The sequence below is a fragment of the Grampus griseus genome, assembly GCF_964374135.1.
Source record: "Grampus griseus genome assembly, chromosome: X".
NCBI classification, from domain to species: domain Eukaryota; kingdom Metazoa; phylum Chordata; class Mammalia; order Artiodactyla; family Delphinidae; genus Grampus; species Grampus griseus.
The window spans coordinates 126,522,606-126,546,350 of NC_138999.1; the positions used below are offsets into that span (position 1 = coordinate 126,522,606).

General features: G+C 63.2%; 3 protein-coding genes and 1 long non-coding RNA gene across 7 annotated transcripts; 3 read left to right on the forward strand and 1 right to left on the reverse strand.

The window, feature by feature from the left end:
* Nucleotides 1-7,727: 7,727 nt before the first annotated feature.
* On the forward strand, nt 7,728-8,528 carry LOC309817655 (melanoma-associated antigen 4-like; the record flags this gene model as incomplete). The annotated part of the gene is made up of 1 exon (XM_082646920.1): nt 7,728-8,528. One exon carries the CDS (start codon nt 7,728-7,730, stop codon nt 8,526-8,528), a length of 801 nt encoding a protein of 266 aa, XP_082503046.1.
* Nucleotides 8,529-12,915: 4,387 nt separating this feature from the next.
* Nucleotides 12,916-14,314, forward strand: LOC309817656 (heat shock transcription factor, X-linked member 3-like; the record flags this gene model as incomplete). The annotated part of the gene is made up of 4 exons (XM_082646921.1): nt 12,916-13,389; nt 13,819-13,944; nt 14,055-14,107; nt 14,179-14,314. 4 exons carry the CDS (start codon nt 12,916-12,918, stop codon nt 14,312-14,314), a joined length of 789 nt encoding a protein of 262 aa, XP_082503047.1.
* Nucleotides 14,315-15,087: 773 nt separating this feature from the next.
* EOLA2 (endothelium and lymphocyte associated ASCH domain 2) lies at nt 15,088-20,699 on the reverse strand. 4 transcript variants are annotated; one of them, XM_082681053.1, is made up of 4 exons: nt 20,197-20,699; nt 19,188-19,259; nt 16,648-16,928; nt 15,088-15,893 (listed from the first exon to the last, which is right to left on the reverse strand). In XM_082681053.1, exons 3-4 carry the CDS (start codon nt 16,898-16,900, stop codon nt 15,670-15,672), a joined length of 477 nt encoding a protein of 158 aa, XP_082537179.1. In that variant the 5' UTR covers nt 16,901-16,928; nt 19,188-19,259; nt 20,197-20,699; the 3' UTR covers nt 15,088-15,669. The 4 variants fall into 4 exon arrangements, with proteins under 4 accessions (XP_082537179.1, XP_082537181.1, XP_082537180.1 ...); XM_082681055.1 differs by having other exon boundaries at nt 20,193-20,699; XM_082681054.1 differs by lacking the exon at nt 20,197-20,699 and adding an exon at nt 19,966-20,128.
* Nucleotides 20,700-20,817: 118 nt separating this feature from the next.
* LOC309839319 lies at nt 20,818-23,745 on the forward strand. The gene is made up of 3 exons (XR_014298497.1): nt 20,818-20,953; nt 21,871-21,928; nt 23,251-23,745. It is a non-coding gene; the product is annotated as an uncharacterized lncRNA (long non-coding RNA).

Here is a 23,745-nt window from a genome sequence, read left to right on the forward strand (position 1 = left end):
AAAGGCACCCTGGGCAGCCCTGACAAAGGCCACTTACAGGTCTCGTCTCAAGGGCTGCCCTCGGGCCTCACAGGGGCGCTCCTCCCGGGTGGCCTGTCCCCTGCCAACCTGAAGAAGGAAGTGAGGGGGCTCCTCAGGGTGCAGCCAGCACGGCCCCAGGTTCTGGGGCTGACAGGGCGGTGGGGTGACTTGGGTGTTGTGGGGTCCCCTCTGTTCTGGGAGGGGGAGCCCCTGGGTACACACTCAGGGCACGCACCTCCCCTTGGCTCCTGGCGCTGCCTGGGCCTCCTCTGCTCTGTGCCCTGAGGACACGGTCCTCAGACCTGGGCCTTCGCCTCCCGGGTCCTGGAGCCCCTGTAAGAGGAATGGAGGGCGCACCTCTTGTGTACACTGTGGCACAGCTCTGGGCCTCGGTGCTGGTAGGAGGATTGGGCCGGACTCTGTGAGGTCCCCCCAGTTCTGAGTTCTGGGGTGGGTGGTCCCCTCGGGGCTCGCTCGTCGTGCTCACTGTTCCCCTTAAGGGCCTGGACCCTCCCCTTTGCAGGCCGGAAGGGAAACTCAGAACAGGACCCCGAATCTGAACAGAAAGCAGTGAGGGGGCCCCACAGGTGGCCACACCTGCCCAGGGCCTCCCGAGGGTCCTAGGATGGGGAGATGCTGGGTCCTCACCTCCTCCTCACATCCTGCCTGGCCTCCCAGCGCTGACCACAGGGGCAGGTTTCTGTTGAGGCCCCTGTTCCAGGGCTGGGGGTCTGCTCAGTCCTCCCTCGGGGTCCTGGGAGTCCACCCTCTGGACCTGAAGGCTCACCCCTCACACCAAACACCTGACGTCCTGAGGACCCCGACCCAGAGGTCAGGAAACATCTCATCTGCTGACCGTGCTCTGGCGCCTCCAAGGCCCCCGCGGAAGGGCAAAGGATCCCTCCCTGTGTCGGGGTCTAACGTCCTCAGTCCTTCCTTCCTCGCGTGCAGGCTGGACTCTGGGCAGGACCTGGGATTGTCCCGTCTGCCAGTGTGAGTCCCTGCTCCTTATACCAGGTCTCCAGTCTCTCCGAGACCCTGACGTCAGGACGTCAGGACAGGCCTACCGTTCTCATCCCGCCCCGGGGCCTCCCACGGCCACCTGCAAGGGCGGTGATATGGTGGGTCCCTTTTGTCCTCCCTCAGGGTCCCCTCAGTCCTGCCTAAGGGCCCTAACCTTAGTCCACCAGGGACCTGACATTTTACCCTCTGCCCTCACGAGACCCCGCCCCTTATCCCAGGTCCCCAGCTTCTCTGACACCCGGATGTCAGGAAGTGCTGCACGTGACGGCCTCCCAAGGCCAACTCAGTTCTGGGTTGCAGGCTGCCCTCAGTACTCCCTCAGGGACCTCACCTTGACTCCACACAGGACCTGGGATTCTCCGCAGTGCCCACCAGACACCCCGCCCCTTATACCCCCTCTGCAGCCTCTCTGATACCCCGCCCCGTGCTCCCCCTCTCCAGGGTGTCTGAGACCCGGATGTCAGGAAGTGCTGCACCTGTTCATCCCGCCCTATGGCTGGAAGGGCCAACTCGGTCCTGGGATCCAGGCTCCCCTCAGTCCACACTCAGGGCTCTCACCCTGACTCTACATAAGACCTGAGATTCTCTCCCGTGCCCACCAGACACCCCGACCCTTATACCCCCTCCCTAGCCTCTCTGAGACCCCGCCCCATACTCCCCTCCCCAGCGTCTCTGAGACCCGGATGTCAGGAAGTGCTGCACGTGCTCATTCTGCCCTATGGCCTCCCAGGGCCAACTCTGTTCTGGGGTCCAGGCTCCCCTCAGTCCTCCCTCAGGGCACTCACCTTGACTCCACGGAGGACCTGGGATTCTCTCCCGTGCCCACCAGACACCCCGACCCTTATACCCCCTCCCTAGCCTCTCTGAGACCCCGCCCCGTGCTCCCCCTCCCCAGCGTCTCTGAGACCCGGATGTCAGGAAGTGCTGCACGTGCTCATTCTGCCCTATGGCCTCCCAGGGCCAACTCTGTTCTGGGTTGCAGGCTGCCCTCAGTACTCCCTCAGGGACCTCACCTTGACTCCACACAGGACCTGGGATTCTCCGCAGTGCCCACCAGACACCCCGACCCTTATACCCCCTCCCTAGCCTCTCTGAGACCCCGCCCCATACTCCCCTCCCCAGCGTCTGTGAGACCCGGATGTCAGGAAGTGCTGCACGTGCTCATTCTGCCCTATGGCCTCCCAGGTCCAACTCTGTTCTGGGGTCCAGGCTCCCCTCAGTCCTCCCGCAGGCCCGTCTCCTTGACTCCACGGAGGACCTGGGATTCTCTCCCGTGCCAACGAGACACCCCGCCCCTTATACCCCCTCCCTAGCCTCTCTGATACCCCGCCCCGTGCTCCCCCTACGCAGCGTCTCTGAGACCCGGATGTCAGGAAGTGCACGTGCTCATTCTGCCCTATGGCCTCCCAGGGCCAACTCTGTTCTGGGGTCCAGGCTCCCCTCAGTCCTCCCTCAGGGCCCTCACCTTGACTCCACGGAGGACCTGGGATTCTCTCCCGTGCCCACCAGACACCCCGACCCTTATACCCCCTCCCTAGCCTCTCTGAGACCCCGCCCCGTACTCCCCTCCCCAGCGTCTCTGAGACCCGGATGTCAGGAAGTGCTCCACGTGCTCATTCTGCTCTATGGCCTCCCAGGGCCAACTCTGTTCTGGGGTCCAGGCTCCCCTCAGTCCTCCCTCAGGGCAGTCACCCTGTCTCAACGAAGGACCTGGGATTCTCTCCCATGCCCACGAGACACCCCGAACCTTATACTGCCTCCCTAGCCTCTCTGATACCCCGCCCCGTGCTCCCCCTCTGCAGCGTCTCTGAGACCCGGATGTCAGGAAGTGCTGCTCGTGCTCATCCCGCCCTTTGGCCTCCCAGGGCCAACTGTGTTCTGGGGTCCAGGCTCCCCTCAGTCCTCCCTCAGGGCCCTCACCTTGACTCCATGGAGGACCTGGGATTCTCTCCCGTGCCCACCAGACACCCCGACCCTTATACCCCCTCCCTAGCCTCTCTGAGACCCCGCCCCATACTCCCCTCCCCAGCGTCTCTGAGACCCGGATGTCAGGAAGTGCACGTGCTCATTCCGCCCTATGGCCTCCCAGGGCCAACTCTGTTCTGGGGTCCAGGCTCCCCTCAGTCCTCCCTCAGGGCACTCACCTTGACTCCACGGAGGACCTGGGATTCTCTCCCGTGCCCACGAGACACCCCGACCCTTATACTGCCTCCCCAGCCTCTCTGAGACCCTGCCCCTCAGCGTCTCTGAGACCCGGATGTCAGGAAGTGCTGCACGTGCTCATTATGCCCTATGGCCTCCCAGGGCCAACTCTGTTCTGGGGTCCAGGCTCCCCTCAGTCCTCCCTCAGGGCCCTCACCTTGACTCCACGGAGGACCTGGGATTCTCTCCCGTGCCCACCAGACACCCCGACCCTTATTCCCCCTCCCTAGCCTCTCTGAGACCCCGCCCCGTACTCCCCTCCCCAGCGTCTCTGAGACCCGGATGTCAGGAAGTGCTGCACGTGCTCATTATGCCCTATGGCCTCCCAGGGCCAACTCTGTTCTGGGGTCCAGGCTCCCCTCAGTCCTCCCTCAGGGCCCTCACCTTGACTCCACGGAGGACCTGGGATTCTCTCCCGTGCCCACCAGACACCCCGACCCTTATACCCCCTCCCTAGCCTCTCTGAGACCCCGCCCCATACTCCCCTCCCCAGCGTCTCTGAGACCCGGATGTCAGGAAGTGCACGTGCTCATTCAGCCCTATGGCCTCCCAGGGCCAACTCTGTTCTGGGGTCCAGGCTCCCCTCAGTCCTCCCTCAGGGCCCTCACCTTGACTCCACGGAGGACCTGGGATTCTCTCCCGTGCCCACCAGACACCCCGACCCTTATTCCCCCTCCCTAGCCTCTCTGAGACCCCGCCCCATACTCCCCTCCCCAGCGTCTCTGAGACCCGGATGTCAGGAAGTGCACGTGCTCATCCCGCCCTATGGCCTCCCAGGGCCAACTCTGTTCTGGGGTCCAAGCTCCCCTCAGTCCTCCCTCAAGGCGCTCACCTTGACTCAACGCAAGACGTGGGATTCTCTTCCGTGCCCACGAGACACCCCGACCCTTATACTGGCTCCCTAGCCTCTCTGAGACCCCGCCCCGTGCTCCCCCTCTGCAGCGTCTCTGAGACCCGGATGTCAGGAACTGCTGCACGTGCTCATCCCGCCCTTTGGCCTCCCAGGGCCAACTGTGTTCTGGGGTCCAGGTTCCCCTCAGTCCTCCCTCAGGGCCCTCACCTTGACTCCACGGAGGACCTGGGATTCTCTCCCGTGCCCACCAGACACCCCGACCCTTATACCCCCTCCCTAGCCTCTCTGAGACCCCGCCCCATACTCCCCTCCCCAGCGTCTCTGAGACCCGGATGTCAGGAAGTGCACGTGCTCATTCCGCCCTATGGCCTCCCAGGGCCAACTCTGTTCTGGGGTCCAGGCTCCCCTCAGTCCTCCCTCAGGGCACTCACCTTGACTCCACGGAGGACCTGGGATTCTCTCCCGTGCCCACCAGACACCCCGACCCTTATACCCCCTCCCTAGCCTCTCTGAGACCCCGCCCCATACTCCCCTCCCCAGCGTCTCTGAGACCCGGATGTCAGGAAGTGCATGTGCTCATCCCGCCCTATGGCCTCCCAGGGCCAACTCTGTTCTGGGGTCCAGGCTCCCCTCAGTCCTCCCTCAGGGCCCTCACCTTGACTCCACGGAGGACCTGGGATTCTCTCCCGTGCCCACCAGACACCCCGCCCCTTATACCCCCTCTGCAGCCTCTCTGATACCCCGCCCCATACTCCCCTCCCCAGCGTCTCTGAGACCCGGATGTCAGGAAGTGCATGTGCTCATCCCGCCCTATGGCCTCCCAGGGCCAACTCTGTTCTGGGGTCCAGGCTCCCCTCAGTCCTCCCTCAGGGCCCTCACCTTGACTCCACGGAGGACCTGGGATTCTCTCCCGTGCCCACCAGACACCCCGACCCTTATACCCCCTCCCTAGCCTCTCTGAGACCCCGCCCCATACTCCCCTCCCCAGCGTCTCTGAGACCCGGATGTCAGGAAGTGCACGTGCTCATCCCGCCCTATGGCCTCCCAGGGCCAACTCTGTTCTGGGGTTCAGGCTCCCCTCAGTCCTCCCTTAGGGCTCTCACCTTGGCTCCACGCAGGACCTGGATTCTCTCCTGTGCCCGCCTGAGACCCCGCCCCTTATATCCCCTCCCTAGCCTCTCTGAGACGCCGCCCCGTACTCCCCTCCCCAGCGTCTGTGAGACCCGGATGTCAGGAAGTGCACGTGCTCATTATGCCCTATGGCCTCCCAGGGCCAACTCTGTTCTGGGGTCCAGGCTCCCCTCAGTCCTCCCTCAGGGCACTCACCTTGACTCCACGGAGGACCTGGGATTCTCTCCCGTGCCCAACAGACACCCCGCCCCTTATACCCCCTCTGCAGCCTCTCTGATACCCCGCCCCATACTCCCCTCCCCAGCGTCTCTGAGACCCGGATGTCAGGAAGTGCACGTGCTCATTCGGCCCTATGGCCTCCCAGGGCCAACTCTGTTCTGGGGTCCAGGCTCCCCTCAGTCCTCCCTCAGGGCACTCACCTTGACTCCACGGAGGACCTGGGATTCTCTTCCGTGCCCACGAGACACCCCGACCTTTATACCCCCTCCCTAGCCTCTCTGAGACCCCGCCCCATACTCCCCTCCCCAGCGTCTCTGAGACCCGGATGTCAGGAAGTGCTGCACGTGCTCATCCCGCCCTATGGCCTCCCAGGGCCAACTCTGTTCTGGGGTCCAGGTTCCCCTCAGTCCTCTCTCAGGGCACTCACCTTGACTCAACGCAAGACATGGGATTCTCTTCCGTGCCCACCAGACACCCCGACCCTTATACGCCCTCCCCAGCGTCTCTAAAACCCGGATGTCTGGAAGTGCCACACTTGTTCATCCCGCCCTATGGCCTCCCAGGGCCAACTCTGTTCTGGGGTTCAGGCTCCCCTCAGTCCTCCCTTAGGGCTCTCACCTTGGCTCCACGCAGGACCTGGATTCTCTCCTATGCCCGCCTGAGACCCCGCCCCTTATACCCGCTCCACAGTCTCTGTCAGACCCTCACCCTTATACCCTTCCCTGCCTTCAGCCCTGGGAGGCCCTGGGGCGGAATGAGCACTTGGCAGCTAGTCCTCACTTATGTATCCGGGTCTCAGAGAGGCTTCGGAACAGGTATAAGCGTCCGCTCTCAGGTGTGCTATGGCTAGAATCCCAGGTCCTGCGTGGAGTCAAGGTGAGGGCCCTGAGGGAGGACTGAGGAAAACGTGGACCCCAGAACAGAGTTGGCCCCTTGAGGTCATAGGACGGGATGAGCACATCAGCACTTCCTGACTTCCGGGTCTCAGAGAAGCTGGGGACCTGGGATAAGGGGTGGGGTCGCATGAGGGCAGAGGGTAAAATGTCAGGTCCCTGGTGGACTAAGGCCCCGGGGCGGGATGAGACCGGTAGGCCTGTCCTGACGTCCTGACGTCAGGGTCTCGGAGAGACTGGAGACCTGGTATAAGGAGCAGGGACTCACACTGGCAGACGGGACAATCCCAGGTCCTGCCCAGAGTCCAGCCTGCACGCGAGGAAGGAAGGACTGAGGACGTTAGACCCCGACACAGGGAGGGATCCTTTGCCCTTCCGCGGGGGCCTTGGAGGCGCCAGAGCACGGTCAGCAGATGAGATGTCTCCTGACCTCTGGGTCGGGGTCCTCAGGAGGTCAGGTGTTTGGTGTGAGGGGTGAGCCTTCAGGTCCACAGAAGGTGGACTCCCAGGACCCCGAGGGAGGACTGAGCAGACCCCCAGCCCTGGAACAGGGGCCTCAACAGAAACCTGCCCCTGTGGTCAGCGCTGGGAGGCCAGGCAGGATGTGAGGAGGAGGTGAGGACCCAGCATCTCCCCTTCCTAAGACCCTCGGGAGGCCCTGGGCAGGTGCGGCCACCTGTGGGGCCCCCTCACTGCTTTCTGTTCAGATTCGGGGTCCTGTTCTGAGTTTCCCCTCCGGCCTGCAAAGGGGAGGGTCCAGGCCCTTAAGGGGAACAGTGAGCACGACGAGCGACCCCGAGGGGACCACCCACCCCAGAACTCAGAACTGGGGGGACCTCACAGAGTCCGGCCCAATCCTCCTACCAGCACCGAGGCCCAGAGCTGTGCCACAGTGTACACAAGAGGTGCGCCCTCCATTCCTCTTACAGGGGCTCCAGGACCCGGGAGGCGAAGGCCCAGGTCTGAGGACCGTGTCCTCAGGGCACAGAGCAGAGGAGGCCCAGGCAGCGCCAGGAGCCAAGGGGAGGTGCGTGCCCTGAGTGTGTACCCAGGGGCTCCCCCTCCCAGAACAGAGGGGACCCCACAACACCCAAGTCACCCCACCGCCCTGTCAGCCCCAGAACCTGGGGCCGTGCTGGCTGCACCCTGAGGAGCCCCCTCACTTCCTTCTTCAGGTTGGCAGGGGACAGGCCACCCGGGAGGAGCGCCCCTGTGAGGCCCGAGGGCAGCCCTTGAGACGAGACCTGTAAGTGGCCTTTGTCAGGGCTGCCCAGGGTGCCTTTCTCCGCCGAGGCCGCTCACACCCCCTCTCTACCCCAGGTACGAGGTCCCCTGCCCACACTCCCGTGGGCGGCCCGACCCCAGTGATCAGGCCCCCGGTCGAGATGAGTGAGCTCCGCCAGCCTGAGGCCGACCTTGAGGCCCCAGTCCCGGCCCAGGGTCCGGTGGAGGCGCCGCTGCTGGGGGCTGCGGGGGAGGAGGCCGCATCCCCCTCGTCCTCCGCCTCCCCTGGAGCCCCCTCCTTCTCCGCCTATGCCGAGCCCTTGTCCCGCGAGGCACTTGTTGCGCTGATGGCTGACCTGGTGGGGTTCCTGCTCGTCAAGTTTCGTACCGGGGAGCCGACCTCCGAGGCGGAGATGCTGAGTACGGTCGTCCGGGAGCATCGGAACCACTTCCCCGTGGTCTTCCGCCTCGTTTGCGAGTGCCTGCAGCTGCTGTTTGGCGTGGACGTGAAGGTCGTGGACCCCCGCCAGCGCACCTACGTCCTGGTCCCCACCCTGGGCCTCACCCGGGATGCAGTGCTGAGGGCCGGGCAGCGCACGCCCAAGGCCGGCCTCCTGGTGCCGGTCCTGGGCGTGATCACCCTGTTTGGTGACCGCGCCCCTGAGGAGGAGGTGTGGGGAGTGCTCGGCAACATGCGGGTGTGTGCCGGGAGGGAGTCCTGCATCTATGGGGAGCCCAGGGAGCTGCTCACCAAAGTGTGGGTGCAGGAGGGCTACCTGGAGTACCGGCAGGTGCCCCACAGCGACCCTGCCCGCTACGAGTTCCTATGGGGTGCCCGGGCCTACGCGGAGACCAGCAAGTGGCAGGTCCTGGAGCATCTGCTCAGGGTCAGTAGCTTGGATCCCAGGTCCTTCCCATCCCTGTGTGCAGGGGGTGTGAGCGACGAGGAAGAGGGAGCCTGAGCCAGAGCAGCAGCCAGGCTCCTTCCAGGCCCAAGTTCACTGGTAGCAAGTGAGGCTGGTCCTTCACTCTGAGTTTGAAGAGAGAGCGGTCGAGTTTCCAAGTAGCGAGGGCCCCTGCGAGTGGGGGGAACATGGTGTGTAGCATCTTTGGGTTCCTCTTGTGTAAGATGACATGGAATATCATCTGTGTTTTCTTTAGGAGTTTTTTAAATGTTGTTCCGTTTAATGGAAAACTAAACAAGCTTCAGTGTCTAACTTTGTGAATGACATTGATTAGAATGTGTTTATAATTACTCAGTTTAAGAACAAGAGTTTTGCTCTTTTGTAAAAGAGACTGGGAAATCTCCCATTTCATTTTGTGACCCTGAAGCAGATAACACGGAATTGGAATCAGAACTGCTCTGGACATGTGAAAGTACTTAGCAGTAATGTAGATGGGGGAAGAATTAGAAAAATAAAAGTAATCGTAGTGAGTTTTTGCTTCTTATCCTGCTTGTCTGTCATTCTGTAAAACTAAGCTATCTCTGTTTAGTTGGATTTGCTCGGTGATTTACGAAAGTATGAAAAAACTGATTTGAGTAAGTAAGGCCCCTGCTCTCCGGCTTATTTATTCGGCAGACCTCCACGGAGCCTCTGCTCTCCGGAAGGGCCTGTGTTAGTAGCGGGAACGCTAGGAAAAGCAGGACACACTCACACGTAGAGTGATGGTCTAGGAGCCGCTGTCACATGAGGAAGGTGGTGAGACGTCCCCTAAGTCCCACAGAACAAGTCCACATGGGACGAGGCGGTGGGGCTCCAGGAGCGAGCCCTGGAGTGTTAAGTGCCCCGAGCCAGGGCAGTTTGGGGCTTTGGGAAGCGGGGCTTCCTTCTGTGGGGAGGTGATGGTGATGAAGCTGGGTGGTGGCAGCAGCCAGACCTGCAGGCGGTGTGACTGGGGTTTGGGGGGAAAGTCTGAAATGCGACATTACTGTGAGGTGTCCTTCTGGATCACGGATGAACCCGAGAGAAATCTCATACTCGGGCAGGAAGGAAGGGGTCCCGGCTCTTGTTGCATTGCAGTTGACCATAGTGAAGAAGTAGGTGTTATATATGCAACAGCTGGAGAAACGCGGTCATACTCCCTTGACGTGATGCCCAGAGTCCGTGGACAGGCCCTCTTTTCCCTGTTCTTGGGGGAACCAGAACCCAAGGTGCTAATTAGCTTTAATCATTATCGTGACTGTACTTTGGCAATTGTAATCAAGGACTCGATGTCTGGTGGGGCTGAAATGAAGCAAAGGAACGGTCTGGATGGAAGAGCATCTGGGAGGGATGCAAAGCCTTGTTCCTTGATTCTATTTCCTGGAGCTTCGTGTCGTATCTCGCTGGGAACACCCCTCCGCACCCGAATTTAACACACCCTCTAACTGGGAAAATTTCCTTAGTTTTATTGATGAAACATCTTGTTTGGCTAATTAGCTTTTCCACATCCTATTGAGCTGCATATTCTCTGACACGACCGGGACAAGAAACCGCCCAACCAAATGCCAGAGGAGAGAGGGGAAGGGTCTGAGGCCGAACAACATGAGAAATACCTGCCAATCATCGAAGTTCCAACAGACGCCAGGCCCTGTGAGCTGCTCTACGTAGCTCACACACATCCCTGCAGCCCGAGACAGGGCTCATCACACCCATTCGCTTCACGGGTGAGGAACCTGAGGCCACGGGGCTGGAGAATCTTCCCAGGATCACGTGCTGGTAAGTGACGGCGTGGGGACCAGAGCCCTGGTCTGAATTCCTCTCGAGCCCACGCTGTTCCCACCCACCCCAGCCCGTGGCTGACCTTCTGACTGGCGATTCACTGCTCTTCTCAGTGTCACACGGTGTCTTTCAGTTGACAAAAAGCAGGCCCAAGAAAGGAAGGTGCCAAGGAGAAGCAGAGACAGTGTGGGGCTCGTCTGTGGCTTGTTGAGCGCTGACACCGCCAGGGGCCGGCATTTCTGGCCAGTCCCGGCACCTTCCCGTGTGACGGCGCCCTGTCCCTGCTCCTGCCCTGGGGCCCTCCTGTCCAACGGGAACCTGGCCGGCTGAGCTGCTCATGGCTGAGCCACGGGGAGGGAGGGACTGAGACTGCCTGGGACTGACTGTAAGGCCCCAGTGCCTACCGGGATAAGGCCCCTGCAGGAGCCTCCTCAGATACTGGAGGGAAGTTAACGCTGGCAGACACCCCGAGACCCTGGCGGCAGCGAGGGAGGGGAGCGGCTGGGGGGCCTCTGGGCTGGGGGCATCAGGGTGCGGAAGCCAAGGGCAGGGGCTGGAGGGCGAGGCTGGCAAAGGCAGGCCTTGGACGTCGCCAGGGCTTGTGCCTGCCCAGCTGAAGGGTCCCGAGACCCGGCTGAGGAAGACCCCACGGTGCCACAGAAACCCACTGCCGGGGCCCGGCTGGCACCTGGCAGGGAGGGGGACCAGGAAGGAGGCAGTTCCTACGGGACCCAGGGGGCGAGGGAGGGCCCGAGGAGGGGGGCAGCAGGCAAGGCCACACAGGCAGGCTGGGCCCAAGGAGGCCCCAGCCTTTGGGCCCCTTCTGAGGAGCCACCGACGGCCTCCACCACAATTCGCAGCCTCCGAGGTCATGTCCCTACAGGAGGAACTGACCTGAAGAATGCTTTGTAAACCAGTTTAGAAGCATAAAGACCAGGGAGCAGGCCCGAATCTAGGCCCGGGAGCTCCATCCAGGATGCCAGTCCTTAGGCTGAAAGGCACCTCGGGCGATCCTCCTGCACACCCTCTTAGCTCTCCCCTTTCAGAAATAGGGCAGTGGCGCTCACAGAGGGCAGATGACCCTGCTTAGTGGCAGAGCTGGGACAGGGACCTAGGATCCTCGCAGACGGGCCTTTCCAAGGTGCCACTCTGTCCGCTACACAGTGACTATGAAGGACAAAGTCGCCCACAACGGCCAGAGAACGCGCATCACCAAACCCACCGTCCTATCCTCCCATCTGCGGTGAAGACGGACGACTCTCACTCGCGTTTCGGCCCGTCCGACACCCAGACCCTCATCTACTTCCAAATGCACGTGGACGGGGGCTTCCCCCGGTCACGTCTAGGTCGGCAAGTAGGAAATTTCCTTGGGACTGAGTCCGTGTCACGCAGGCCCGTTCAAAAGCGTCGAAGCTGAAAGCAAACAAAATCATTCCATGTATCCTCAAGGTAACAGCGGGGACAGGGCCCCGGGGGTGGGGGGCAGGGGGGCAGGGGCGGGCGTGGGGAAGGAGAGCAGGGCTGGCCTGGGAGCGCACCAGTGAAATGCCTGCTTTCAATGGGACAGGCTACACGCCGAAGCCCCAGATCAAGTCCTTCAAAGGGCAAGTACCCACGGAGACCCAAGGTGGACGTGGGAGGCCAGGAGCGGGGGGAGCAGAAGCCAAACCACCCCACTGCGGAAAGGAAACAGGGCTTTCGAGGCAGCCTCCAGGGAGGCTGAATCCGACGGTCTGGGAAGGCGATGGGAAAAGGACGCACGCAGGTGTTCCAAAAGTGAGCGCTCTTGGGCCATGAGAAGGGCTTCTACGGGAAGAAATGGACGCTGAAGACAAGCCCTCTGTGATCCGCACAGGGATGGGGTCTGGGGGCAGGCAGAGCCCAAAAGGAGGCTCGATGCCCAGCGGAGGGCACGTGGCTATGCCCTCCCACGCGGCATCGTGGGCAGGGCTGTGTCTGAGGTGCTTGGGGAACACTCGAGTTGAATGTGAGGTCGCGCACAGCCCTACTCTGGGGACAGCTTGACCTGGGAGGCAGGAAATCAGGACCCTTTGTTTGGGCCCATCTGAGCGGGACCGGCCAGCTGGCAGGAACAGCTGCAAGCGACCAGAGCCGGAAGGGGGATGGGGGTGGGGGGGGTGGGCACCGACTCTGGCTAGGCCAACCAGCCCGCTAGGGAGCCCCATCTTCTGGGAGGGACAGTCGCCAGGGGCCCACGTGATCCCTGTGGTCTCAGTGGCAGCCAAGCTACGCCTCGCCAGGGCCTGGCCCTTGAGCACATCGGAAGCCAGCATGAAGGGATGGGAGTGGAGACAGGATCACGTTTCTCAACCCATCCGGGGCCTGGCCCCTTGAAACAAGGTGCCTGGCGGCAGACGGAAGTCTTTCCCGGGAACTTGAACCACACTTTTCGAGGCTTTTAGAAAAAAAGACACTTGGCCAGGGCTCCCTCTCCAGACCGCCTCGGTGACATCACGTGACAATAAAGAAGACTGCGACTTGAGCGGCTGGCTGCCCCACTACCGAGATTCTAGAATCTTGCGGACAGTATTTACTGGGCATCCCCGCTCTGGTCCAAGGCATTTCTGCCCTGAGAGTTCAGTCATACGGTCTCAGGTGGAGAATGCTCCCAATCCAGACTGGCTCCATGGCTAGTCAGAGCAGCGATGAGCTGTGTACAGCCATGCTGGGCCCATCGGCTGACGCAGAGCCAGCAACGTGGGTCCCCTCTCGTGCGTCCCCGCATCCCAACGTGGATTCACGGGAGAGTTCGGAGAAGCAGGGCGACCAAGCCGAGAGCCCAGATCCCGTCTCCCAAGACAACCCGCCACCACAGGGCGCAGACTACGGTGTGGCCAACCAGAGTATTCTTCAGCTCTCCCTCCCAAGAAAGCTCTGGACGATGGCGGAGGAGCCCGCCTTCACCTCTGTGTGCTGGAATGACAAGGGAGATATGGTGATCGTCGAGGAAGACCTCTTCCAGAGGGAGGTTCTTCACCGCAGAGGCGCAGACAGGATTTTCAACACAGACAGCTTGATGACTTTCATCCGCCAAATGAAGCGGCACGGATTCAGCAAAATACGCCTGACCAGCCGCTCTCCAGGGAAGAAGAGGCTGATGGTAAAGTAGAAAGCCCTTCCGCTGCCCACGTTCTCTTGTTATTCGAACACCTCCCGGGGAGGCCAGATGGGCCACGTGCTGAACGGGTTTCATTTCCGAGAATAAGTTTCCTCACGTGAGAAGGTAGTTAAGGAAAGATGAGAAAGTAGAGCCTGTGGTATTCAGCCACAGCCCCTTAGAGGGGACCTGCAGGTGCGCCTACAGACCCTCTCGAGAGGCCACGAGATGTCAGGTAGCGACAGTAACACCTCGACCGAGGCTCGCCTCGGGGAGCTCTAGGGAGCGCACACTCCAGGGCGGAATAACCTGCCAGGAACTTAAAGAGACCTTTTCTCCACAGTCAGATAAGACCATTATGAGGGACGGGGGTGGGCGGGGAGGAGTGGGTATTTTCTCCCAGAATGGCTAAAGTGATTCGTTTCATTTCAGATCTTCTGCAACTCCAACTTTCAGAGAGACAAGCCTCTGCTCATCGAGAACATTCAGAGAAAATGCAACCTGGGAGCAACTGATCAGCCCGGGACCAGTGCAACAGCCCCGAAGGGAAAGAAGCCGGTGGCTGCCACTAGACGCTCCCCACAAATCCCTTACAACGATTCCACCACCCAGAAGAAAGCCCCAGGTGCTCAGGGGCCCAGCGCTACCCAGCCTCTCCTGTCCTCTAGCACGTGCTCTACGAGCGGTGGAGCGGGATGGGCCAGGGGACACCACGCCCCCAGTGAGCAGGGCGGCCTGAGCGGGCAGGGCACTCCCTGGAATGTCACTTCTGTGCCCCCGCTATGGCGCCAGGGAACTGCCCGCCAGCCCCACGGTTTACCCGGCTTATGGCTCGGAGATGTCTCTGTACAACAGCTGTCTCTCCCTCCTGCCGGGGGCCCTTTTAGCTACGTCCCCAAACAAGGCCCCTGAGGTGGACGAGGAGTAGGGGGGCTCCTCAGACTGCAGGCGTGCTCTCCGCCAACAGTGCAAGGACCACTGTGATCCCTGAGCTCGCAGGCCCCTGGGGACACACAAAAAGCCCCATCTCATAACCAAGAACCTACTTTTGTCTCTAATAAAGAAAAGCCAAGGTCCACGGGAGCAAATGAAGAATCGAACGAGAAGTGCGAGTCTTGTGTCCTTTCTAACTGTCCGTACTAGTCACACATCTCAGTGGACGGGCCCGACGAGGCTGGAAACCCACAGCCCCGGCAGGCTTTGGTCCCCGCCGCCCCCTTTCGTTTAGAAGCCGCAGCATTTCCCACGCTCAGCCACGGACGTGGCTCGGGAGCGCTGAGGCCAGCCCAGGACAGGCTGGTCCCTGGGCCTTGCCTGCTAGTCAGGAGGCAGCACAGCCTGGCTCCTGACCTCAGGGGTGTCACCTTCCATTAGTCATGCATCCTGAAGCAGAAGGAGCCTCCTCCTGGGTCCCCCTACGATGCCAGAAGTTTCTGACCCGCAGCTGAGCGTGTGTCCAGCCCACCATCCAGGGGCCTCCCAAAGAGGCCCGCCGGAAAGGAGGGCCATCCCACCCACCAAGGTAGGCGTGCACACTGCCGTCTGCCTCAGAAGAGACGGGCCCTTCCCAGCCGACACCTGGGGGAAAGCCCAGCACCTTCAGAGGTGACAACCCCTAGAAAGCTTGCTGACAAATGGCCCCAAACCCCCCAGAGAAGTAAGAGGTTTCCACAAAGCGAGCGCCAGCCCTTTTCACTTTGCCGTCAGAGCTGTATTTAGGAGCCTGTCTTCGGACGTGAAGTGGCCGGGCAGCACGTTAACACACACGCTTCGTGAGCCAAGGGACGCTTTACAACAGGGCCAGGGTCACCTGCAAGGACAGACCGCGCCCTCTTTCTGGGCCTGCGGTCCTCTCCCGCGTGCACGAGGCCCGCCACCGGCCTTCCCCCATCGTTCGTTCCCCAGACGCGGTCCAAACATCTGGGAGTTCTGACCAGGCCAAAGAGGGGAAAACGCTAACTGGTCCCCTCAAAACACATCTCTCTCAACCACCCAGAACCAGTAGGGCCAAAACGAGTGGCACTGCCATCTTTTCCTAAAGGTCAAAGTCCTCGAGACTCTGTCGCTGAGCCCAGAGCGGCATCGCACGAGGAGAGTCCCAACCCCTGTCCCTGCACCAGGTGGGCACGTCTGCTTCCGTGAACAGCACGGAGCGGGCAGCGCTCCCCGGGGCAGGGCCGATTCAGACCGAACCAGACGTGCACGTCCAGGGCGTGAAGGCGAGTGGACGGTGGCACAATGAGCCGGTCTCTCGGTCACCTTCCTCTCGAGAGCCCAGTCTGGTCAGGCCTCCTGCCCAAAGGGGATCAGGTGCTCGGGGATGTCCACCTGGAAGACGTCCTTCCCGCCTCTCCCGGGGACAGGCTGCAGCAGCCAGCGGGGGTTGGCAAGCGCAGTCAGGTACTTCTGCTGCAGGTTGGGCAGCAGGGCTTGATTCTCCAGCTCCGCAACCTCGTTGGGACCTAAGTTTTCCGGGCACAGCGAAGTGTCCCCAATGTCAACCAGCCCTGTGCACAAAGACACAAGCACACAGATGGAGAACAAGGTGATTCAAAGTCACGACCGCTAGAGACCAAGGCCACGTCATCGAGGGGACCCGGGGTGAACTGGGTCCCTCTGGCCGAGCACTTCGCGCCCGCCAACCTCGGTTCAGGGAATTGGGGGCGAGGCCGAGGGAGGGAGGGAGGGAGGGAGGGAGGGAGAGCAATGAAAAGGAGAGGCCTGGTCCCCCACGACCCCACCAAGGCCCGACCGCTGCAGGCAGCAGGTACAGGTCAGGAGGGCCCCGGGCCGCCGCTGCGGGGGGCCTACGGGCAATCAGGTCCCTGAGCGATCCACCGGGGGCCAGCGGTTGATGCGGGACCTGCCCCCGCCGGGGGCTTTAGGGGACTTCCTCAGGATGCGGCGGGCAGCGGGGGTGAGGCGGGCGCGTGAAGCCGGGCGGGCAGCCCGAGTCCCCAGGTCCCCCTCACACGCAGCTCTGGCTGCCGTGCTGCCTCCCGCGGGCTCTGCCACGGCGCGCACACGGACACACATGGAGGCGAGCGCCACGGGCAGAGCCGGACCCGCCTCTGCCTCTCAGAGCACAAAGGGGGACTGAGGCCCAGAGTGGCGGGGAGGGGACCTTCCCGGCCCCTCCGAAGGCGAGGTGCCTCAGGAAAACGAACCCTAACCCCACACCGACCGGTTCAAAAGAAAACGAGACGCCAAAGCCCCGGGTGAGACCCTGGGGGGCAGCCCCGGGAGGCGATCGTCACTTGCCGGCTATCACTCCGCGGCCGAACTTCTCCCCGTCCCGCAGCAAGGCCTGGATCTGCGCGGGGCTCATCCCCAGCCTCCCGGCCAGCAGCTCCCTCCAGGCCGCGTCCTCCCAGTCCCTGTGCGCGATGTGGACGGCCAGGGTGCGGTGCCGCTGGCCGCTCAGCACGGGCCGCCACCGCGTCTCCAGGGTCTTCACCCCATTTAAGACGAAACCCGCATAAGGCTGCCGGAAGGACAGGCAGCCGAACTTCATCTCCCAGAGCTCCCAGGGCCTCACGCGCCTGTGGAAACACAGAACCAGAACGGTCAAGCAGCCTGACGTGCCGGCCTCCGAGCTCATGACCCGTGGGCCTGACCTCAGCCCCGTGGGCCCCCCGGGCGCCAGCCCCTTCCATCCGTCTCCGCGCCCGTCAGCTGACAGGGGGTGCCGACCGGGGGGATCCGTCCATCAGATGGAGTCCGCGGGGACCTCACAAGGGAGGCCGGGACAGCGAGAGAGAGGCGTGTGGGCAATTCCACGACAGAGGGCACTGGGCCCCGGGCGGCAGAGAGGAGGGAGGGAGGGCCCCTTGGCTTCACAGCCCAGTGGCCGGGCTCTGGCCCTCTCCCGGCACAGACAGGGACAGTCCTGGGCCTGGCTTCTCCCCTGCCCCCGGCCCCGCAGCTCCCTGGCCCTGCTGCTGCCCATGCTCTGCGGATCCCGCATCTTACCCAGGGCTGCTGAGTGCAAATCCTTGGCAACCAACCTTGGCTCGGCCCTGGGGACGGCCTGGCTCTCACATGGCCCTGCCAGGTGTCTCTTCCCCGCGCGCCTTGGGAGCCACCCTCCTCCCACCCCTTCCCGCACCACCGCTTCCACCCCGGCCCGGAGCCCGAGAAAGGATACGTGACGGCAGGAACTACCGGCACTGGTGCGCGTTCCGTCTCCACGCCAGGACCTGGGACGGGCACCATCCAGGGACCATAGAATTCAATCCTCAAATAACCCGGGAGGTTACCGTCACCCCGCTCTGCAGCTGAGGAGGCGCCGAAGGACAGAGAGACAGCGCATGGTTCCAGGGGACCTGACTCCACGCGCCCCCGTCCTCGCCTGCTTTCCTTGTACCTGGGTGGTGGGGGGAGGGTCCCTGCTCGCTGAGGACAGAGGAGCAGGGGAGCCGCGGGCCTGAAAGTCAGCCGGGTCACGGCACCGCACGGAGCCTCCACTTCCACGTGGCTGTGAGGACGGGGGACAAGGCCGCAAAGGCAGCCAGTCCAGGACCTTCCAGGGCTTTCCTTCCCCGAGCAGAGCGGAGACACATTTCTCTCCAGGGCCCATGAGGCCCCACATGGTCTGGCTCCTCCCCCTGGCTGCCTGCTCTCCTCGCCCCTGGATTCACTCCCTGCAGCCATGAAGGCCTTCCTTCCATCCCTGGAACGTTCCACGTGTGCTCCTACCTCAGAGCCTTTGGAGAGTGGTAGGGGTCACACCGTGCCCCTGAAATTCACGTGCTGGAATCTCAACCCCAAGTTCCTCAGAGTGTGACCCTACCTACAAAGCAAAGGTCTTCACAGGGGTGATCAAGGTCCGATGAGCTCATTAGGGTCGACCCTCCTCTAACAGGACTGATGTCCCCACAAAAAGGGGCCAGTTAGAGACAGACCGGCACACAGGAGAGCCAGCAGAGCCCCGGGAGTGAGGGGGGCGGGATGGGACAGATTCCCTCCACAGCCCCCACAAGAGCCACCACCGGCGGCACCTAGATCTCGGGCTTCTGGCCTCCAGAACCGCAAGGCAATACGTTCTGTAGTTCAAGCCACCCAGACCGTGGGACTCTGACACGACTGCCCGGGCGAGCGATCACAGAGGGTCAGCCCTGTCCTGGACACCTCTCCACGCGGGGGTGGGGGATGACTTCTCCGCTCACAGCACCTCGGGAACACTGCTTCACGTCTGGACGTCTCCCTCTGTCCTATTTTCACCGCCCACACGGTACCCCGTCGTCGGCTGTCCCACAGGTTACTGACTCTTCCCCCGCCGATGGGGACTCCCAGACTGCTTGGCACTTTCTGCCCTTCTAGACACTCAACACGACCACACACCCGCTAACTGAAGCCCCGGGCCGGAGGAGGCCCGCGTCACACGGCACACATCCCGAGATGCTGACACACGCCAGCAAACGGCCTTCCGCAAAGGCTCCCCCACGTACACTCTGCCAGCCACGGGCGAGGCTGCCGTGCCCTCACGCACTGGCGGGCCCCCGAGCATCATCACCCCGCTTAACCTCTGCCAACCTGATGGGTGACAAAGGGTCGCCCTCCTCACTGCGTTTGGGTTAGTTACGAGGGAGGCTGGCCAGTCCCTGGGGCCTGGCCGTTTCTCCGGCTCCTACTGGGGTGTGTGACTGGATCCCAGGCTCGCCCGCGGTTTCCGCCACTCAGCTTCTCAGCCAGCCCCTTCCTCACGGGCGCCACCAGATCACAACCACGGGACCCGAACCGTGCGGGCGGAATCCCTGGGGAGAGTCCCTCGGGAAGAAGGCGGCTGAGTGCCCGCCTACCTCTCGACGCAGAGGGTGCCTGCTTGGTGGCCAGAGGAGAAAACACTCTTCCACTTGTCTGGGTGTCTTCACCTGCACGAGAACCAGAGGGACAAGGAGAAAAGTCATCAGCCACAAGACAGCAATGCCGGCCAAGGAACCACAACGGTCTTCTTCTCGGCAGGGACCGGAGACCACCAGGACCCAGGAGGGCCCAACCGATGAGAAACACACGTGCCGCCTCCCTCAGGGTTGGTCCTGCTCATCAAGGCAACGGCTCCGTCCCCGCCCGGCTGGGTCGGGGACCCCACGATGCCTCAGCCCGCAGCACAGAAGCCCATCCCACAGGAGTGACGGTGACCGTACAGCCCAGCAGCTCCCGCATCCAACAGGAGAAAACGACACCTCTCCTCACAGTGCCACGCGGGAAGGATCTGGAGAGCCCCACAGTCCGTGACCCTCAATGGACTCCTGGCTGGGCCCCACCGAGAGGGGAGCCGTGGACAAGCAGCTGAGCACCGCAGGGCAGGGAGGTGGGTGGGGTGTGGGGTGGGGTGGGGGTTGTGGGGGGTGGGGGGTGGGTTGTGGGGGCTGGGGGGTGGGGGCGGTGCCCGCGGGAGGCGGGGGGGGGGGCAGGACTGCGGGCGGCTGGTGCGTGTGGACCAGCGCATCGCGGGACACACACGTGGAAGGATGGCGGGCGGGGACGGTGGCGGTGGAGGGGACAGGAAGGTGCAGCCTCGGCCGCCCCGCGCGCGCTCCCCGACGCAGATCCCGGGAAACTCCCGCCCGGAGGTACCGTCCGCGGGCGCGGCGGGTCCTGGCTCCTTGTGGGCGGGGCGAGTCGCGGGCGCGGTGGGACGGCCCGGCTGCGGCCACCGGGAAGGACGGTCGTCCGCCTCGGGGAACCGGGACCGGTGACAGGTAGCCGCGCCCGCAAGCGCTGACGCTCCTTATTTCCGGGGTGAACGCATGCACGTCCACACGTACGCACGCACGCACGCACGCAGGCACGTAGACACGCACTTACGAACAATCGCGCATTTGCCGCAGGCTCCGGCCGCTAGGAGACAGAGTAGGGGCCGCCAGGCCATGCGGCGCGCGGAAGGCCAGGCCGCTCGGAGGTTCGAGACCGGCGGCGTGGAGCGGCACCCAGAGGAGGACCAGGAAGTGGGCGGGGGAGCGGGTCGGAAGAGAAGGGGCGGGGCTGTGGCGAATAGCTGGGGAGGAGCTGGGGGAGGGGCAGGGCGGAGGTGGGAGGAACGGGGGGAGGAGTATTTGGGGCGGAAGTGTGGGAAAGAGCTGGGTGAGGAGGAGCTTCTGGCGAAGGAGGCAGAACTGAGGAGGAGTGGGGCCGAGCTGGGGAAAAAGCCGGGCAGGTGCGGGGCGGGGGCGGAGCTGACCGGGATGGAGCTTGGGCCCCTGGGAACCCATGGAGGGTGGGCGAGGCCAGCTCAGTGGCGGAGGCCAGGCAGTGCCCTTTTGAGTCCCTTGCCTTAGGCGTCCAGTCCGCGCCGCAACAGTCGGCAAGGGTCAAAGTGGAAGCGACCCAGGGTCCTTAGCGACCGAATCCGAGCCTCAGAATGGACCCCAGGGGACAGGGATGCGGGGTGGGGGGGGAGGGGAGGGGGTCAGAGGGGAGGGGGAGGGGAGGGAGGGGGAGAGGGCGGGGCCTCTGGGCTGAGTCTTGCACCTCTGGGCTGAATGCCCAGGCCACCTCCCGTCCAAGCCACCCTGCGACTGCTGGCCGAGTCCTGAGGGACAGTCTTTATCTGGCCTTTTCTGAGGTGAGAAGAAAATTTCTCAGTCGGTTTCCTGTCGCGCCTGGGACCTGGCATGTCCCAAACAAAGCCAAGTTCCCCTTCAGAGCTGTTTCCTGTCCTCTTCCTCCCAGTGGGGGGACGGGGGGGCGGGGCCTCAGCCCACTCAGTGCCGCCCACCTGGCTCTGCTCCTCCTTGCTTTGCTTAGGCAGCCCTCCCTCCCATTTCCTTGGTGACCAAGTCCGGTGTCCCTGCCTCCCAAGTGCCTGATGAGAATAAATGCTCCTCTTTGTGTCCCCACTGCTACTGGCTGACTTCAGGCCTCATGACCTAGGGCCGGTGCTGCTGTCACCTGAGTCTCCCCAGCGGCCGGGACGCCTCCTGTCTGTCCTCCTCCAGTGGGTGCCCCACAGGCCATCGGTTCCGTGTCACACCGCACATCTGTCCTCATCGACCCCGGGCTGAAGACCCTGCCGAGCCCTCTCCTGTTTAAGCCCCAACACCTCCTTGGTGCCCTGGGAGGGCCTTCGGGCGGCCCCAGCTCTCCGTCCTTGTCGCCCAACACCCTGGGTGCCTGTGCTGTCCGTGCACGCTGCGCGCGCGCACGCGCTCTGCGGGTCTCTACACTTCGGCACGTGCGGTTCCCGCTCCTGGAGCCCTGGTTCCTCTTGTCCTGGCGAGCTCCTGTCCTCCTCCCAGGCACAGCTGTAACGTCCCCTTCTCCGCCCGCCGCGAGCGTCAGGAGCTCCCGTCTGGGGTTCTGGCAGCGCCCTGTGCCTTCCTGCTGCCTGCCTTCGCTGGGCTCTTCTTCCCGGGCTGGAGCTGCTCTCCAGGAGTCCCGGGAAGACAAGGACAAGCTCTTACTCGTTCCTGTAAGCCGGGCGCCTGCCACAGCTGCTGCTGAGGGGACGTTGGCTCAACAGAGCACTGCTTTCTCTTCCAGCGAGCTGGCCTCCTCTCTCCTTGCGGAAGCCTGAGGAAACAGGAATGCCGGCCCCGAGGTGAGGAGCAGAGGGTGCCTTCGTGGATGTGAGGCCTCGGGGCTGCGGGGCACCTGAGCGATCAGCAGGTCCAACTCCCTCCATGCCGGTGTCCCCTCCTCGGCTCGTCGCCCCAGGAGTGGTTGCGAGCTGCGTCCAGACACCCCAGCACCTCGTCGCAGTGGTTTCAAATCATGAGGGAGGGTCCCGGGAATGGTGGGTGGGCTGCTGGCGTTGCTCCCGAATCCCGGTTTTGAAGAACTGGAACTTGCCCAGTGAGCTAGAGGCCCGTGATCGGTGGCTGCTGGTTGGGGGACAGCTGTGACGGCGCTCCGTAAGGACTCCCTTCTCTGACCCTCCCGTGTGTGCTGAGAGGCGGGGAGCCCCAGGTCCCCCGGGGCGGGGGAGGTCCGGGGTAGTGGCTGCCAGGCCAGTTCGCTGCCGGATGGGCAGGCGCAGGAGGAATGGCCTGGCCGTGTTGCAGGTGGGCGTGGGACGGTGTGTGGCTGCCCCCGGGAGAGGGACCCCTCTGCAGCTCAGCCTTGATCTTCAGTACAGCTAAGTCAGCGCCGAGCCTTCAAACCATCTGATTTCTGACTTCCCGGTGACGCTTTCTCCACCTGCTGCTTCCCACACCCTCCAGGAGCAAGGTCCCGGCAGGAACAGGCCTTCTCTCCCTCCTGTCTGCTCACTTGGGGGTCAGCCGGGCCTCCAGCCTGGCGGCTCCCGCCTTCCGCTGCTCGGGCTGCTGCTTCCTCCCAGCCCCTGTGACTGGGCCGCAGCCCACATCCCAGGAGGGAGTCTCCTCCCCAAGCTCCGCTTCCTCCCCCGACACGCTTCTGTCCCCGTGAGGCACCCCATCTTCCTTCTAGGAAGTCCTCGTCGTTTGCGCCACTGCTCTTTGGGGGGCGGTGCCCCCAGGACATCGTCTCCTCTCGGAGCCCAGGGCACCTGCTCTGAGTGCACTTCCCCTTCTGACCCCCGCCCGTGGCACCAGCAGACCTCACTGTCCCTGCGACCCATCTGGGCACTTGCCTCGGCGGCTGCGTCCCCATCTCGGCCCCGGTGGCCTGGGTGCCTCCAGCCCCCCACCCCAACTGCGTCTTTGAGGCCCGGAGAGGGTTCCAGTTTGCTCCTGCCGCACGTTTGGGGGTACCACCGGTGTGGGACGGGCTCGACCCAAAGTCTCAGTTTCCCTAGTGTCCTCCTTGGTAGGGCTGGTTTCCTCTCTGCAACGCCTTTTGCCCATCTTTCCACTGAGCTGCGTGTCCTTTTTGTGCCGAGTCGTGGGAGCTCCTTTCGGGGTCCGGGTACTAGTCCCGCCCTGGTTGTTTGTGTTTCAGATGCCTCCTCCTGCCCCTTGGGGGCTGGTTTCCTCCTCTCTTTGAAGGGCAGCTTTGGACTCGGCATGCGCCTACACCCTCTCCGACCTGTAAGTGCCCCACACGTCAGGGCGTGTCCCGCCGGCCCACTCCCAGGCCCGCCCCCTGGGGCTGGTGGTCCCCGAGGAGCCGGTGCCCTGGCGTCCAGCGCTCTGCCCGTGAGAAAGGGCTCCTTCTTGACTGGGTAAGTCACTCGGTCAGTGCCTGGCTTTAGTCCCTGCCCTGGACTCACGCAGGGCAAGCCCCGGGGCAGCCGTGCAGCTGCAGGAAGACGGCCGGCCTTGTTTTCTCTGCCCCAGCTCCCGGTTTACCTCCTGCCGCCCCACATCTGGCCTGTTTCTAAGACGTGCTCCCCTGCCCCCTCCTTCCCCTCTGTCCCCTGGGCAGCTCTTGTTGGCCGTGTCCCTCTCCACACGGCCCAGATCGAGGGGTCCAGCCTGAGAACCGCAGGTGTTT